We start from the raw sequence: 16,369 nt of genomic DNA on the forward strand, positions 1-16,369 counted from the left end.
GAGCATCGACGTTTCTTAAATGTGCTTATGAATGAACTTTCATGAATGACGCCACGATATTTGTGGCTCCGGTTGTAGAAAAGCTTCTACACAATGAAAATATCAATGACAGGAACTGACGCAAGCCAACGAATCGTACGACATGAAATTGACTTGCATTTTTTTTTATCCTTAAAAAAACTTCGCTTTCTTTAATTTATCTACACATCTATATGTATTTATCTACACTCCTCCACTCTCTCTTTTCGTAAAGTAAGCTTTATTAATTAATTATTAACAATAAGTTCGCAAAAGCGTACATTTATTTTAATTTATTTTTTTATTAAAAAAACATTCGATGAAGTCTCGGAGTTCGAGTTACGATTACGTACGCTCGATGAATTTACGTGGGTAGACGCATTCGAAATGTTTGAAAGAAATCAAGAGTCTAGAACTGGTGCCTTCCGAAGATCTTAATTTTAAAACGAACTTCGCAATTTATATTTATAGTTATATATATATATATGTATGTATATATATATTTGATATATATATATATATATATATATATATATATATATTTGATATATCAGTACCACGGAAGAAGATACACAATGGTTATTTTTATGTCTACAACGAAGGCTCCTTCGAATATTTTAATTTTCCTTTCGCATCGCGTAAAGCACACGGAATAGAAGATAGTTGTCTCTAAAGCAATGGATGCTTTAATACAGCTCGTCATTTTTCCGAGAGCCGTAATAAATGAAGACACGAACGTATACATCGTAACTATATGTACGTATCCACGTAGAAAAACAGAAAGATAAAGAAACAAAAATGAAATAAAAGTTTGCTTCGAGAAATTAATGAAAGTGAAACCATGTGTTATTTAGAGAAAAAATAAGAAAAGTAGTTCATTCTCGAAAAAAAAAAAGAAAACGAAAAATGAAAATTCTAGCAAGCTCCGCTATTAGAAAAGTTAAAGACGATGATACCGTTGATCGTGCATTCGAGCTATTATTTTAAGAAACAATTAACTCGTCGCGATGACGTGGAATATGCTCATTAAAAGCAACAAGCAAGACTTGACAAATATTCGTTAGACGACACGAGCTTCTTTTGTGTGGCTTTTGTATCTTTCCTTAACGTTGGACGATTTTTATCGTGATGATTTACGTCGAGAATGACTTCTCTAAATCGTACGATCTGCAATACATTTATTTACCATATTTTCTATTTGCATTAGCATATGAGTATATTCTTTTCGAATGAGAATCTAACGAGATATCAGTGGACGATAGAAAATTATCTTTTTTTTAATATAAGCAGTGAGGCAATTAATTCAGCATCCCGATTGGATTGAAAGAGACGAATAGGAAAAATAAAAGAGACAAAAGGGAGAAGTAAATGCCGAGGTGGGTTCTAGGAAGAAACAGGAGCTAGACCTATTGGCGCCTTCGTACCAAAAGGATCTGCGTAATTCAGTATTTATCACCGCTACTCTCGTGTATCCTATCCTCGCTATACCGACAGCTACGACAAAGATACGTAATAGAAATTATAAGAGGAATTTTTTAACCCTTTTAAGTGTTATTCTTCGTCATTCGAGATGAATTCAGGAAAGATTTCTTTTATTTCACATCTCAGTAGAATCCAAGTCGAACTATTTATCAAAGATATTGATACTGCTTCGAAGATCAAACTCAAAAATTAAAATGAAAGAAAGTCATTGAAAAAGAACTACTGTTATAATTAATTTTCAATCTGTATCATTTCGCGTCTAACTCATTACTAACGCTTCCTAAATGTAATACAGGATCATTTAATTGACTTCGCTTATGTAACAAGCGAGAAATCTACATAAATAGAAGACTTGTACAGTTTGAAGATTGCAGATTATGGAAACGATACAGCGACCGCAGAGTCTGTTTCTCTAGCGAATTCACATTATCCTTTGCTATACTTATACTTTACTACTTCGTCGTGGTAATTGAATTGCGTAATTACACGCGCCGATCTTTATATCCTAATATCTATTGTTTTTCATTCGACATTTATATAGTATCAGAGATAAATCAAAGAAATAAATAAAACTATTCGTATGTCAATAAACATCGAGACTTTTCTTTCATAAAATTTCACTTATACGTTTATGAGGGCTTGGAAAATATAGGACAAGTTGTAGGATGTGCGTAGGTTGCTGGCGCCTGCGAGAAGGCTAACCAGATATACATTCGTGTTCTAATTATGTGCATTCGGGCTCAGAAATATCAGATTCACTGATACATTGTTTCGATCGGACGAGTATAGGCATCGTGTTTTGCAAGCCATATTTTACAATCTCTGATATTTTACCTTGGCATTGTTGGTCGGAAGGATTCGATTTTCTTATTAACCCTAAATTCGTGCCTCCATTGTGAGATCGTTAGCCCTAAATAGTAGATTTCGGAGGGCCGGATAAGCGGAAGGGATATATCAAGAGTCCGCAATTGTTATAAAATATTATGTACTCCGAAGATGACTATAGAACCGCATCGGTGATCTCGATTATTCTTAACGGTAGTTGGAAGCTTTAAAATTACAGTGAAATGTCCTTTTGCTCATAACATTATGCTTACTATTTGACTCGTTAACTCTTTACCTATCATTTGCGTGATAATTCTTCATATGACTCGCGACTAAGTGTTATTACCGATCTTCTCAGCGGCAATGGTATTATATGATTTACAATGACCAAGTTAACAGACACGAAACGAATACTTAAAGAAGCAGCTCATCCTAAACTCGAAATCACCGATTGGTTTCTAGTCGGTAATTAAACGTAACCTTCTCTTTTTTTACTCTATATAATTTATATTTTAGGCTTATCGGCGCAAATTTTCCTTTTCCTTGAAGGGACTAAAGCGTGAGTGTTACGTGAAAAGTTTAAAAAGATAAATTTGAAATAAAACAAACCATTCGCCTGCAGCTTTAAACTCGAACTGTCACGTATCCTTTTTATTTTTCTACCATTCCTTCCGAAATTTTCTAAAATTTGTTTCGAATTTCTCAATTTTTACAAAGAAGCGAATATTTTCTTTCGCGCTTATGTGAACTTCCCTTTTTTCACGAACACGAACGCGATTACGAGCTAAGTGAGGATTTTTTAAAATCTCTTTATCACCATCGTTCGCTTTTAAAATTCTTTTTGTTATTAGAAGATCTGATTTTGCTTCGTTTGTTCCACACGTATGTACTTCTTTTACATCATTTTTCCCTAATTATTTTGAAATATGCTTACGGCAATCTAAAACATTAATATCTCTTGTGAGAAATGACCATAAAAGACGACTATAAATGAAGCAGGATCCTTACAGAATTGTCGCCAAATGTCTGCGCCATTATCGTTTTCCTTTACGCTACATTCATCGATTATGATCGTCATTTACAACCTCAAACGTATTGTCCGCGTTTTCACGCATTAGACGCAAGGTATCTTATCTCGTTCGTATATAATCTTATAACGTTCATTTATGCTTTTCTTACTAATCTTTGCGTTATAGTTTCAAATGTTACGCAATTTTATTGTCTACATCTTTTTTACCGTCTGTTGCATTATGCACGAATGTAAGAATTTTGCTTACCATAAGGGGTCGTCATATCATTGTACAGTAGTGCGCTCTTACGTTCCTTTATCGTACTCTTTTTGAAACAATCATATGACATGGTAAATTATGCTACTCATTTCTGTATCAGAGATCTCTATAATAATATAGATTATCAAATTTAGACAATTTCTTTTTTATCAGTATTATCACTTACTCAGCATTTTTAGACAATTAATATATCTGAATGTATTTCAAGTGTGTGGCAGTATGTTGAAAAAATTAATTTTTATTTGCAAATAAAATGTTAATAAAATTTATTTATTTGCTAAGAAAATCTACCAGAAAAAAAAAAAAGAAAATTTTTGAAAAACGAATTTATCTATATGACAAAACGAAGAGGAAATGTGAATACTATGTATACTATCTATTGTCATAGCAAATATTCACTGAAAGTTATATTTACATGTACGAAATAAAATGAATCGTTCAAAATAACTAAATATAACTGACACCACTTATCTTTATTTTATCGTAAACTTTATATACCATTCGTATAATAACAGATGGACGTAATAAAAAATCCAATTTCTCGAATTTTTCAAATATGAAATGTCGTCTACATGTACATAAGCCTTTTACTATTCTAAGCGAACGTAGCCATGATTGTGAAAACAGCAGTAACATGGCGTACGCTTGAAACGTCAAACTAGCATTAAACTTGTAAATACATTAATGCCTTGATCGAATGTATCGTTTTTCGTCATACCAATCAATATAAAACGAATGAACAGTAATCGTCATGAATACGTAGTAAGTTTTTTAAGTAATACCTACAGATAGAGAAAAAGCTTATAAAATCGTTCTATTTTCATTTCTTTTGGTTTGATTAGATCTATATCAGTAAATGAATAAAGCCATTGGAAATGCTTATGTAAATATGATACATACTCAATTTTTTTAATCAAATTATTTTCTATTACATCAAATAAAATAAAAAATTGTTCTATGTTAAAAGTGACAGAAACAATTCAGGAATATCGGGAAATTCATTTGATCGTTGGATACAGAAGTCAAATGCACAAAATGATTCTCCGATTATTAAGATGCAACATCAATATTGGGTAACAAAACAAGCCTTATCTCGTAAATTAGGAAAAAAAGAAGATGACTGCATAGTTGCTTCGGATGCAGAATTGGATGCCAAACTTGAATTATTTCGTAGTATTCAAGAATCCTGTTCCTATTTGCAAAGAGTTATTGATAAATATCAAGAAAGATTATGCAGTAAGTGTGATCCTAAATCGAATAGTGATAAGACAATAATATTTATAACTATCGTATCTCTGATAATTAGATCTTGCGCAAGAAGAAAATACTATGGGTCGTTTTCTAAAAGAAGCTGGTAAACAAGATAAAACAAGAGCTGGCAAAATGATGTTAGCTGTTGGAAAATCATTGTCTTATTCTGGACAACAAAGACTTGCGCTAAGAGTACCATTGGGAAGGTTATATCAAGAGGTTGAAACATTTAGGCAAAGAGCTATCGAAGATACCTTGCAAAATGTTCAGTCAATGGAAAAAGCACGGACAGAATATCGTGCTGCATTATCATGGATGAAAAATATTTCTCAAGAATTGGATCCGGATACCTCTAAACAATTGGAGAGATTTCGAAAGGTTCAAACACGTGTCAGACAGTAAGTCTTTTTATCTATAATTAATAATACTTTGTTTGGAAGTAATATGAACCATCCTATCTATAATATAGATTACCACATATATTTCTTTATTTAAAATATAGAGGGAAACTGGCGTTTGATAACTTGGCTTTGGACTGCCTACAGAAAGTAGATTTATTAGCTGCAGCCAGATGTAATATGTTTAGCCATGCTTTAGTTTTATATCAAAGTACTCTGCTTAATTTTACTAAAAAATCTGCACAAGCTTATTCTACAATAGCGAATAGCTTCAAAGGCTATCAAAGATACGATTTTATGGTTGTAAGAGAACTTGCAGAAACCTCTTCTAAATTGGCGCAGGAAACCGGGGGAGATGATGATCCTGACAATAAGGATAAGTAAGTTAAAATTTTTAAATATGATTATTTGTAATATAAGAACTTTTTTTACTAATGAAATACCTATCCTTTTTATTTCAGATTATTATTTTTTGAAACGGATTATCATGATAATGTTGAGGAAGCTGAAGAGGTAAAACCAATTACAGAATGTATAGACAAACAAAATGAGAAACTCTTAGATATCGAATCTGACCCAAAAGATATATTGGAGTCAAAAGATTTAAATACTAGTCCAAGTTCAACCAAAAATGGAATGGTAGAACATCTTAATAGCGAACATAACAAAGAGCTCGATCAATTTTTTGGAGATCTGAATCTTGAAATAAATAAATCTATAAATGATAACAAACAAAAAATAGACAAAATAAATATGAAAACTCATTTAGATATAGATAAAAGTTTGTCAGAACTGGATTTGGCAATGGATGTATTTGATATATGCGATACAGGTTTTAACTTAACAGATCTCTCTTCTACAGTATCAGAAAGCCAAAGTAGTCAACCACTACAATTATTGACTTCAGAAAATTCTGCACTTTTAAGTGATATTATCAATGACAAAGATGAATGTAGTAACTCAAATGAGTGGGATGCTATATTAAATGATACCTTTTTGCCACCAAATATATTAAAACAAAGTTTAGGTGATGCAACACTTGGTGTTGGACAAAAGGATATGCAACTTACAAATACAGATGATAAGGTCATTTTTTACATTAAGATACCCAAAGTACTTTCCATGTTTACATATATGACATTTGATTAATGGTACATGTATTTCTTGCAGAAAAAAAATAGGATTGGAAAGGGCAAAGGTAATTCATGGTTAGATTTATTTGCAGAACTCGATCCACTAGCTAATAATCCAATGGAAAGCTTAGGTAGTGATGGGGATGCACCTGTGTAACTTTTATGACGTCGATATGGCATTGTCACAACATGATTAGTTGCATCTGATAAACAGGACAAAGAATGATCCTTTATTTTTCATTATGCATACTGAGTGTTGATGAAATGTTCATCTGTTATCAACATTAAGTGATTGCATAAATATATACCTGCATTTAAGCTATTCAAAATAATTAAAAATATAATTAAATTTATATATTTTAAGAATATGGTTTTAACATAACCATGATAAAGAGATATATTTCCATTTCATAAATTTTTCATACAAGCTCTCTACCAAAGATAATACAAGCTCCAAACATGTATTAAGATCTACCAGTCAAATATTTATTTAAAATATATGAAAAAAAATTTTGTTCTCACGATAATAAAATGTATTATTTGATTACTATGTAAAGATTATAGTACAATTTGCCAGAAGATGCACTGAAACATCGAATGTATATAAGCACTCTCATATTCTCTTGTATTTGTAATGTTTCTAAATGTTTGATTTTTCTTATTGCAATCGAGAACTCGAATTAAAAACTTCTGTTTATAAGGTACTCAGAAGGTACCAAGCAGCATTCATACCCTCTCTCCTATATACGTAAGGTATATGTTCATTCTTAGATTATTCTTTAAGATAATTCTTTTTCTTTAAATAAAATAAATATAATGTAAATAAGCTACAAGCTCAGGCTTAGAAATATTATTTTCACCTTATTTCAGTAGGTTTAAGATGCTTATGTATTAACAAAAGCACAAGATCACAGTATTAATTCTACATCAAATAATATCATTCAAATAAAAAATTCACAAATTTAAAATCTAACCTTCGTCATTAACATGATCAATGTTCATGCATCGTAGAATTGTGCCATGGCAGTTTTTACTCTGGAATAAAAATGATAATAATGTGTGTGTATATATATATATATATACACATATATATATATACATATATTGCATGTTCTGTTTTTATATACGTGTGTAATGATTTTTAATATAGAAAAAAAGAAAAATAAATAGCAACATACTTATCAAATAGTTGAGAATCTTTCGTGTGACGTAATTGTTGAAGAATACGATAAAGGCCTAATTCTTTTAAACGTGCTTGACGTTGTGCTGCTCCAGGTTCTTCTCTCCACACTAAATTGCATACGCAAAAAATTGCTGCAACTTGTAGCTTCACATTGCTATGCATCTACGATATAACAATGAAATACATAATAGAAAATTTGGTAATATATATATATATATATATATATATATATATATGTGTGTGTCCACAAAACGACTAATGTCGTTTACCATATAATCCATTAGCTTCTTTAAAACATCCTCATTAGCCATAATATGGTCTCTGGCGCGATCACCATCGGCTACATTTGCCAAAATACAGAGAGCTTGTTCCTTTACATCCGCTGGGTGTTCTGGATCTTCTAATACTAATATAACTGCTTGCATAAAATGAGCTGCATGTTCACCCATTATACGATCTATGTGTGCTTTTGTAGAAAGCAAATTTCGTAACAAACCAAGGGTCTTCATTAAAACTGCTAATTCTGGATCAGCCAAAAGACGAAAGATTTGGTCAGTGCCTAAGCAAGATAATATTTGTGACTTAACACGTTGTTCCGCTTGAAAAGCAACATTCATTAAAGCCCAAATGCCATTTAGTCGTAATGCTGGATCAGGTCGTTTGGTAAGAGAACACAATAGTTCTACTCCACCAGATTCAAGAATTGGTTCTTTACTTGGACTGAATTCTAATAATAAATTACACAAAGTGCTTGAGGCAACGGTCAATAAATCATCTTCACTTTCTGTTCTACCTATGAAGAAATGATAACAAAATCATATTGGATCAGTAAATTGTATCTATTGTATATTTATTTACCATTACCAACAATAATATGATACCTTCCAACCCTTTATCTGCACCATGAAGTAATTGCATAAGGGGCCTCCAAACTGCATGATCTTGAAACGTTGTACGAAGCTGTTGTACACTTCTAGAAAGAGAATGTAAACATCTAACTGCAGCTAAACGAACTCGAGGACCACCAGGATCTTGTAAACCAGAAACAACTTGTTCCATTAAACTTTCTGTTTCAATGATGCGCTTTCGAATGTCTTCATCATTAGCACCAAGAGAAGCAAAAGCTCTAAATGCAGCTTGGCGCATATCTTGTGTTAATGTCGCATCTTGTACCTATAAATAAAAAAAATAAAATAAATTTTGTATAATATCCTTAAATAAAGTAACTGAATTCATAAATTTTTGAATACTGATATTAACAAAATATTTAAACTCCACCTGTGAATGTGGTCTCAATAATTCGGCTAATGTTGGAATAAGGTGATTACTAATAGAAGCTAAACGTTGCAAATCAGTATCAACTTCTGTAAGATAAGCTAATGTCTCTGCTGCGGCTATTCTTTCTCGTGGTGGTCGATCTCTATGACAAAGTCTCACAAGACAAGGTAAAGCACGATATACGACTCTCGGATCTGTAGACGGTAATGCACCAGCTCTATGCATATATGCTATACATCTTGCAGCTTCCAGTTGGACTAATGAACTTCTCTCACGTCCCATCAATTGTCCTAACGCTACGGGCACAAGTTTACCTCTAAGAGTATTACTTGTTGTTGCTGCAGCAACCATAGCAGACACCATATGATTTTGATAGCACATATTTGCAAGACAAGCCAATGCAGGCAATTGTACATCAGCTAATGGCGAATCGAGTTGCATTGCTAATGTTTCAACCGCTCCTCCTTTAGAAAGGGCATTTTGTTCCTCCGCAGTCTAGCAATAAAAAAAATTAATTTCTTTTTATTTATAGAAAAATTAAGAGCTCAAACACATCATGTATTCATACCTTACATGCCGTTGTTAAGATGGTTGCTACACAAACTTGACAAGTAACAGATCTGCTTGCTAATGATAATAAACGTGGCACCAAAGCAGGATCCTGGTATATAGAATGAACAGGTGCTGCGGTGTGTTGGAACACTGTACGTAAGCAACGCAAGCATGCTTCATTTAATAAATCTAAAATTTTTCCTTTTCCTTCTGCATCAGAGATAGGCATAGAAAGCAAAACTTGAAGAAGTAATGGTACCACACCCAGATCAATGAGAGCTAAGACATGTTGATCAGTACCCTTAGCCAAAGAACCTAATGTTACAGCTGATTCTAGCTGTATACGCTCTGAGAGTGGACCAGATGTATTACCAAGTAATTGTAATAATCGAGGTACTACACCTTGTGCTATCACTGAACCTTTTTGTCTATTGCTTCCAATTACAGAATTTTTAAGGCATCTAAAATAAAAAATCCAGTATTATTTCAGTTTCTATATATAAAGGATTGTATATATATATATATATATATATATATATTATATGCAAGTATCATATAGATAATTGAGACATATATTAAACAAATATGTGAAGTTTATTTTCATCACAACAATAATAGTACTTAATTCGAAATAAAAATATTTACGATTTATTTAAATAATAAAATTTTATATAAATCACTTATATAATTAACAACTAATTCATGACTTCTTAGTGACTAACGTTGGTACATATCTTCTAAAAATGATATTTGTGCATAATCGGAATTAGAGGTTAAGTCTCACGCTCACTCACATAATTGCTTGTAAACATTTATGAGGATCCGGCGAATACAGCTCATCGATGTAGCTCCTTGAACTTTCAACATCCTATGGATATAATAAAAAAGTAATTTTTTTAATTCACTGTCATTAACTATACTTAGACGATATTAATACCGAAACTAAAAGCAAAACCGGTGCAAACTTAAATCTAATCTCGTCAACTCACCATGAATGGCTGCATCACCGAAACCATGCTTTCCCTCTTTATTTCTACATAAGTATTATTAAATCTTCTATTGTATTATTCTTAGTACGATCATTCACCACGAGGAACAATCGATGCCAGTTTCCTTATTACGTGAATATTCGGAATTTTTACACTCAAGCCGAGGAATGAGGATAAACTACGTTCTGATATTGTATCAAATTTTGTCACAGTTTTGCCAACTATAGGAATTATTTCGATCCAATGAAAGTTTTTCTCCTTTGCCTTTGCCGATAGGTGCATTAATATTGCTATCATTGTATAAAAACGATAGCACCCAATGTATAAATTGTTTGGATAGCACGTCAAAGATAAAAAATTGTGTTTTATAAATGTTGTCCAATTTTTTTACCAATTCGATATCAAACAGAAATATAAATTTCGTAGAATTTTAGGGAAAATATTATGCAACAATATTTCTACATAATTGTAATCATTGTTTAAAAATATTCCCTAGGTTTATATCGTCTATTCGTTCATAACGACTGATTTTATAATCAGTTCACAATTTTATCGATAGTTGGCGGTCCTATCGAAATGCAATGGCAAATCTGACGTTTTAAAGTACCGAATTGTACTTTTATCCTCTCTTAGAATTTGCAATTTTTATTGACACGAGGCATTGACATAAACAGCATAAAATCAATGGGTATATTCGTGTGCATTATATTTTTATTCTTCTATCGTCACTTACTTAATAAGGTTTATCAGATTTTGGACATTCTATCTTTAAATAGAATCTCCCGATTTCTATAATTTTTTATTTGACAACACAATATTTGAAACGTTTATCATTTTGGAATTAGAAGTCAAGACAAGTCAAAATTTTTAATAGATCTTTAAGTGATGATTGATCTTTGTTAAAAATTTCAAGACGATGGTCCATCTATTTAAACTATACCTTCTCAAATAAGAAGAAAATGAAAAGAATTACATACATTTTAATTTATGATAATTAAATAATTTATATCAAAGTATAACATACTAAAATAATTCTATTATGATAAATGATTAATTTCTTTGCTTAATATCTATATAAAAATAACAACGTTTTCCAGTTATCTATTGTTAATTTATATCAATGTGCTTCTGGCGATTGCGAAAAGAGTACTACAAGAACCCAGAATTGAAGTAATGCCTAAAAAATGTAAAAAGTAATTAATAGATATTTACACAATAAGCAATAATAGGATTTTAATTGATTAGAATAAAATTTGCTATATACTCACCATATAAATTAGTACCAAAATTCTTGCAAGTGGATATCGTCTCAAAAAGACCCCTGTACGAATACTAATAGCATCCAACGAAGAATAAGCTCTCTTCACTCGTCTGGTGACACCGGTATCAAATGGTGTTTCCATTAAAAACACAGGAACTTGAGTTTTTACATCATCATTATCGTTTGTATTGTTGTATGCTACATTTCTATTGGAATTTCCCATAATAGTTCTAAACTCGTGCTAATAACAAAATATATTATTATAATTTAAATTGATTAATAAATAAAATTGTATATTCTATTATATTTACCTCTAACTTTTCAAACTGAAGACGCAACGCATTACGTTCTGTAGTTATGTTCTCTAGAGCTTGTTGCTTATGAACTAAAGTTTGAGTAAGAGCGGCTAATCTAGATTCTACTTCACTATTTGGTGTGGATGTTGCAGATAACTGCAAACGGAGTCTAGATATTTCTGTATCTTGTTTTTGTATTTGTATAGTATAATTATTTTGTTGACGAATGATTTCATCTTTTAGTGACCTTATCTCCTAAAATAAATGATTCTTATTCTTGTTAATTAAAAAATCTGCAATCATATATTATATATTACCTCTGAGTGTAATCTTGCAATTTCTTCTGCATCTTGTCTTCTTTGTCTTTCACTTGCAAGACTTTCTTGAGATTTTAAATTTATTTCATTATATCTTTGCCTCATCTTTTCTAAATTAAGATCAGTATTGTTTAATTCATCACGTACTGTTCTTAATTGTTCATGAGTTTGTTGATTTTCTTCTCTGAGGAGATCACGTTCTTGCCTATAATATAATGTATATATTTATTTATTTATATATTATGTATATAACAATTTTTATTTTAAGATTTAATATATTTAATATTTGTTATAAGATTGCTTAATTAATTTTGATCAATTAATTATTTAATAATATAGTTTTATAATTATTACCTCAATTGTTTTAATTCTACAAGTGTAGCATCATCTATGCCTGTGAATTCATTACGCCTTAACTCTGCTATTAACTTTTCTTTGTCTTGTAATATTCTAAAAGCTCTTGCTTTATGTTGTTCTAATTCGGATCTAGTGGAAAGTAATTCTAATCTACTTCTACTAAGAACAGTTTGTAAATCTGTCATCTGTTTTAACATTTGCATGTTTGTAGTTCTTAAGGACTGCAATTTATTATTTAACACTACAATTTGTTTTTGATGATCTGTTAAAGTTTCAGATGAAGATTTTAATAAAGAATCAGGTGAAATCATTAATTCATCTGTATCTAATGATTGTAATTTTGAATCATATGAATATTTTGGCTCGACTACTTCCACAGCATGATCTAGATATAAATTAAAGAAAGAAAATGAGTTTTAACAATTTTTTTCAACAAACTTGAAATTATAATTAAGAATTAAATATAATTACCATCATCTGTTCCCCTTTGTATCATTTGTGAATCAAAAGCATTATCTTGATATCTATGTATTTGATTTCTTAAATGTATATTTCTAATCTGTAGATCATTTTCAAAACTATAATTTTCACCATCAATTGTATTTATAGTAGTACATGAACTTTCTTGATTTGGTTCATTATTCTGAATCGATAATTGCAATATGGAATCTATATTATCTGTAGATCGTTCCATTAATAACGAAGGTATTGGCGATGACAGTCCAGATTCTACTGCAGTTTTTGTCACACTTTTTGATGATGTATTCAGATACTCCAGAAGATTTTCTTCGTGTGTAAACTGTTTTGGAGTTTCCAAGGAAGATTTTGTAATAATACTATTATCGTAGCTGAAATAAGCGTAAATAAGTAAATTTTACACAAAAAACTCTTGGTACTGCATAAAATTAATAACTAATTTCTTAGGTCTAAATATACAACACTTTATTACAAAAATAACATTAATATTTACCGCTTCCAATAATCACTGTTCAAGACAGTTGCACTATTTTTATCTATCTTATTCAATAGATCTTCTACTTTATCTGTAATATCTGACAGCCAAGCCATTTGGACACATACACACACCTATGTGCTATGACGTTTTTACTATAATTCTTTACTAATAAAAATACTTTTTACAATTTTATGAACAAATCTTTAATTTCCAATTTTTTATTTTAATTCATTACTTTAATACTTGCATTAAAAAAGTGATTTGAAAAATAAACAAGTTGATAAACTAAGACTGCATTCGTTTCTTACCGCAAATATTGCAACTGATGACGACTACAGATTAGTACCGAAAAGTACCAAAATACATACTCGCAAATGCTCGCAACTCGTTCAGGGTTAAAGCTGGTTTCATCTACATTTCCGATATACCGCAGGTGAATGCAATCATCCTTAGAAGTACAACCATAAAGCTTATACTCATGTATAGAATGATTGTGTCTATGAAAATATGGGACGGCTCATTAAAAGAGGATTGGAGGATTAAGAAAAATTAATATCTATTATTCTGATTGGACCAAACTAAAATAAGCACTTTTATTTGATTATACAATTCTAAAAGGTATTATTGAAATCGATATTTTTGTTTTTATGTATATATGATATTTTATTTTATTTTAATAAAAAAATCTTTGCTATGTTTTAACAATTTTTAGAGCTATAATTATTTCAGATCTTGAATTTTATTTCATTGGAAATCTGACCTTTTTTCAGTAAATATTCGTTGGAAACACTTCTACTCGTCATAATTTTTCGTTTTACAATTTATATTTGAAAAAAATGAATAAAAAAATAAATTTTAAAAATAACGATGAATAAAAGTGTTATGGTTATATAAACAAGTAGAATAAAAGAAATGAAATAACATGACATATGGAAAGAGAAATTTCAACAAATAGAGGAGTCATCAAACTGTATTGGAGATTTTATTAGCTCATCAAAATTTAATAATTATGCTGTTTAATTAATAAAGACATTGTTTTTTATACATTTGTAATATGCTCATTGTCTATTTTAGAATGACTCATACTAATCTTTCTATTCATTCTTACAGACATAATGGATTTTATTCATATTTATAATATTTATAATAATCCCTTATGCTTTTGAAGCAAGTGCTTCAAGATCTTTAATGCACTGTTGAAGAGTTGCTTTTTCTTGTTCTGGTGTAATTGCTTTTAATACGTTGTTTATAATCCACTGTACCATATGTTTTTGAGCTATTCTTCGTTCTATTATCTGTATTTGAGCGTTGTAGTCTAAACGATTCTTTACCTAAAAACACAAAATTAATATATATTTATAAGTAAAAATAAATATAACAAAAATAATATATAATTAGGGCGTGTATGTGTATATATATATATATATATATATATATATATATATATATATATGTATATGTATGAAGTGTTCCCTTTATATCTTATGAAATAATAATGTATGAACTACATTTAAATATATTTTTATAATATATGACAAAAATAAAAATGATATACATCATTATAAACTTGAGCAAGGCGCTCCCTATATACAGCCTCCAATTGTACTTTTATATTCTCTTTCTTGGCTTCTATAAAGAGGCTTTGCCCTTCGGCTCTCCATACTGCTTCATTTATATTTTTTATCTGTTCATTAGCAAAGTCAATTTGTTGTTTTCTATTGTCTTCCCATTCTTCAATTTCAGCATTTTGTTCTTTTTCCAGATATTTAGATAGAGGAGGCCCCAATTTTTTAACCAAAATTATCCATATAATCACAAATGAAATAGCATTATAAAATTCATGTTCCAAGACATATATTTCTTTGGAAATTAAATATGTTGCTACACTAGTAGCAAACATATAAGGTCCTAAAAGTAGAAAATTTTATGTAAAAAATAATTGTTTATATATATATATTCAATTAATTATAATTAAAATAAAAAATATATAACGGCTATTATTATCAGTAAAGAAATACAGTTAAAAGTTACTATTTGTTATAGAATACCTGTTACTCCAGTTTTTGAATAAAAGAAAGTAAACCATTCATCAGGAATAAATCCAAATCTGACAGGAGGTGGATCTACTAGACGTGTAGGTCGAGGGCCATTCGACATTGCAACCGCCTGTACACCACGAATAGCTACTGGTAATATTTGAGCTAAACACATTAAAATATATCACTTTTATAGAATTTTATCGCAAAACAGATATCAATCAATAATCTATTATTTTGTGCTATACTATCACAAATGAGTCCATCTCTAGGCTTATTAATAGAGGTTTAAAAAATATACCTAATATTAATTTAAATCGATTAGATTAATTTAAACTTAATTTATTTAAATATCGAAAAAATTGAAAAATACATTATTATATAATAGAAATGAAATAAACGGTAACTACATATTCAAATTATGGTAATAGATACGATATAATGTATCGCACTAATATCAAAAATGAGTTTATTATTGTTGTATTTTGAAAAGCTATAATTTCATCTTAAATATAAATATCAATTACCATTACGAAGGGCAAGTCTCGACAACATTTTGGAACTACTCTCTTCTGTCGTCACTTCCACGGGTCTTCGTAGTATGAAACCTCGAACAATCCGAGATTTCCCGAAATTGTACGAGACTGCCCGAAACCATCCGAGACTAACCTCTTTAACCCAAGCGATAACAGGCAGTAAGTAATAGTTAGTTGCTAATTTATTGGTATATATCTGCTCGTTCATTGGTT

General features: G+C 30.3%; 4 protein-coding genes across 8 annotated transcripts; 1 reads left to right on the forward strand and 3 right to left on the reverse strand.

Moving 5' to 3' along the window:
• The first annotated feature begins 4,209 nt into the window (after positions 1-4,209).
• On the forward strand, positions 4,210-8,248 carry LOC124949986 (islet cell autoantigen 1). Of its 2 annotated transcripts, XM_047495990.1 has the most exons (7): positions 4,210-4,376; positions 4,457-4,497; positions 4,582-4,850; positions 4,921-5,263; positions 5,368-5,643; positions 5,725-6,349; positions 6,434-8,248. In XM_047495990.1, the coding sequence occupies exons 2-7, from the start codon at positions 4,490-4,492 to the stop codon at positions 6,551-6,553; spliced, it is 1,641 nt and encodes a 546-aa protein (XP_047351946.1). In that variant the 5' UTR covers positions 4,210-4,376; positions 4,457-4,489; the 3' UTR covers positions 6,554-8,248. The 2 variants fall into 2 exon arrangements, with proteins under 2 accessions (XP_047351946.1, XP_047351945.1); XM_047495989.1 differs by lacking the exon at positions 4,457-4,497.
• On the reverse strand, positions 4,499-10,630 carry LOC124949984 (armadillo repeat-containing protein 8-like). The gene is made up of 8 exons (XM_047495985.1): positions 10,399-10,630; positions 10,204-10,277; positions 9,426-9,870; positions 8,858-9,352; positions 8,461-8,752; positions 7,849-8,372; positions 7,575-7,741; positions 4,499-7,431 (listed from the first exon to the last, which is right to left on the reverse strand). Exons 1-8 carry the CDS (start codon positions 10,423-10,425, stop codon positions 7,395-7,397), a joined length of 2,061 nt encoding a protein of 686 aa, XP_047351941.1. The 5' UTR covers positions 10,426-10,630; the 3' UTR covers positions 4,499-7,394.
• Positions 10,631-11,091: 461 nt separating this feature from the next.
• Positions 11,092-14,034, reverse strand: LOC124949987 (golgin-84). Of its 4 annotated transcripts, none has more exons than XM_047495993.1 (8): positions 13,893-14,034; positions 13,600-13,744; positions 13,101-13,477; positions 12,627-13,014; positions 12,273-12,477; positions 11,971-12,210; positions 11,667-11,900; positions 11,092-11,575 (listed from the first exon to the last, which is right to left on the reverse strand). In XM_047495993.1, the coding sequence occupies exons 2-8, from the start codon at positions 13,695-13,697 to the stop codon at positions 11,516-11,518; spliced, it is 1,602 nt and encodes a 533-aa protein (XP_047351949.1). In that variant the 5' UTR covers positions 13,698-13,744; positions 13,893-14,034; the 3' UTR covers positions 11,092-11,515. The 4 variants fall into 4 exon arrangements, with proteins under 4 accessions (XP_047351949.1, XP_047351948.1, XP_047351950.1 ...); XM_047495992.1 differs by having other exon boundaries at positions 13,600-13,749; positions 13,893-14,033; XM_047495994.1 differs by having other exon boundaries at positions 13,600-13,715; positions 13,893-14,014.
• A 502-nt stretch (positions 14,035-14,536) lies between these two features.
• Positions 14,537-16,309, reverse strand: LOC124949989 (ATP synthase subunit b, mitochondrial). The gene is made up of 4 exons (XM_047495998.1): positions 16,148-16,309; positions 15,633-15,785; positions 15,140-15,492; positions 14,537-14,915 (listed from the first exon to the last, which is right to left on the reverse strand). The coding sequence occupies exons 1-4, from the start codon at positions 16,173-16,175 to the stop codon at positions 14,739-14,741; spliced, it is 711 nt and encodes a 236-aa protein (XP_047351954.1). The 5' UTR covers positions 16,176-16,309; the 3' UTR covers positions 14,537-14,738.
• Between the last annotated feature and the right edge of the window lie 60 nt (positions 16,310-16,369).

Source organism: Vespa velutina, chromosome 6, assembly GCF_912470025.1.
Source record: "Vespa velutina chromosome 6, iVesVel2.1, whole genome shotgun sequence".
In the NCBI taxonomy this organism is placed as follows: Eukaryota; Metazoa; Arthropoda; class Insecta; order Hymenoptera; family Vespidae; genus Vespa; species Vespa velutina.

Coding starts and splice junctions, on each gene's coding strand:
- LOC124949987 (XM_047495993.1), bottom strand. CDS start 13,697: ATGGCTTGGCTGTCAGATATTACAGATAAAGTAGAAGATCTATTGAAT. Junction 13,478..13,599: donor AACAGTGATTATTGGAAGCG/GTAAATATTAAT, acceptor CGCTTATTTCAG/CTACGATAATAGTATTATTA. Junction 13,015..13,100: donor ACAAAGGGGAACAGATGATG/GTAATTATATTT, acceptor ATTTATATCTAG/ATCATGCTGTGGAAGTAGTC.
- LOC124949986 (XM_047495989.1), top strand. Junction 5,264..5,367: donor GTTCAAACACGTGTCAGACA/GTAAGTCTTTTT, acceptor TTTAAAATATAG/AGGGAAACTGGCGTTTGATA. Junction 6,350..6,433: donor TTACAAATACAGATGATAAG/GTCATTTTTTAC, acceptor TATTTCTTGCAG/AAAAAAAATAGGATTGGAAA.
- LOC124949989 (XM_047495998.1), bottom strand. CDS start 16,175: ATGTTGTCGAGACTTGCCCTTCGTAATG. Junction 15,786..16,147: donor GAGACTTGCCCTTCGTAATG/GTAATTGATATT, acceptor TAATGTGTTTAG/CTCAAATATTACCAGTAGCT. Junction 14,916..15,139: donor TTGCTCAAGTTTATAATGAT/GTATATCATTTT, acceptor TTGTGTTTTTAG/GTAAAGAATCGTTTAGACTA.
- LOC124949984 (XM_047495985.1), bottom strand. CDS start 10,425: ATGGTTTCGGTGATGCAGCCATTCATG. Junction 9,353..9,425: donor TCTTAACAACGGCATGTAAG/GTATGAATACAT, acceptor TTTTATTGCTAG/ACTGCGGAGGAACAAAATGC. Junction 8,373..8,460: donor TGCAGATAAAGGGTTGGAAG/GTATCATATTAT, acceptor ATTTCTTCATAG/GTAGAACAGAAAGTGAAGAT.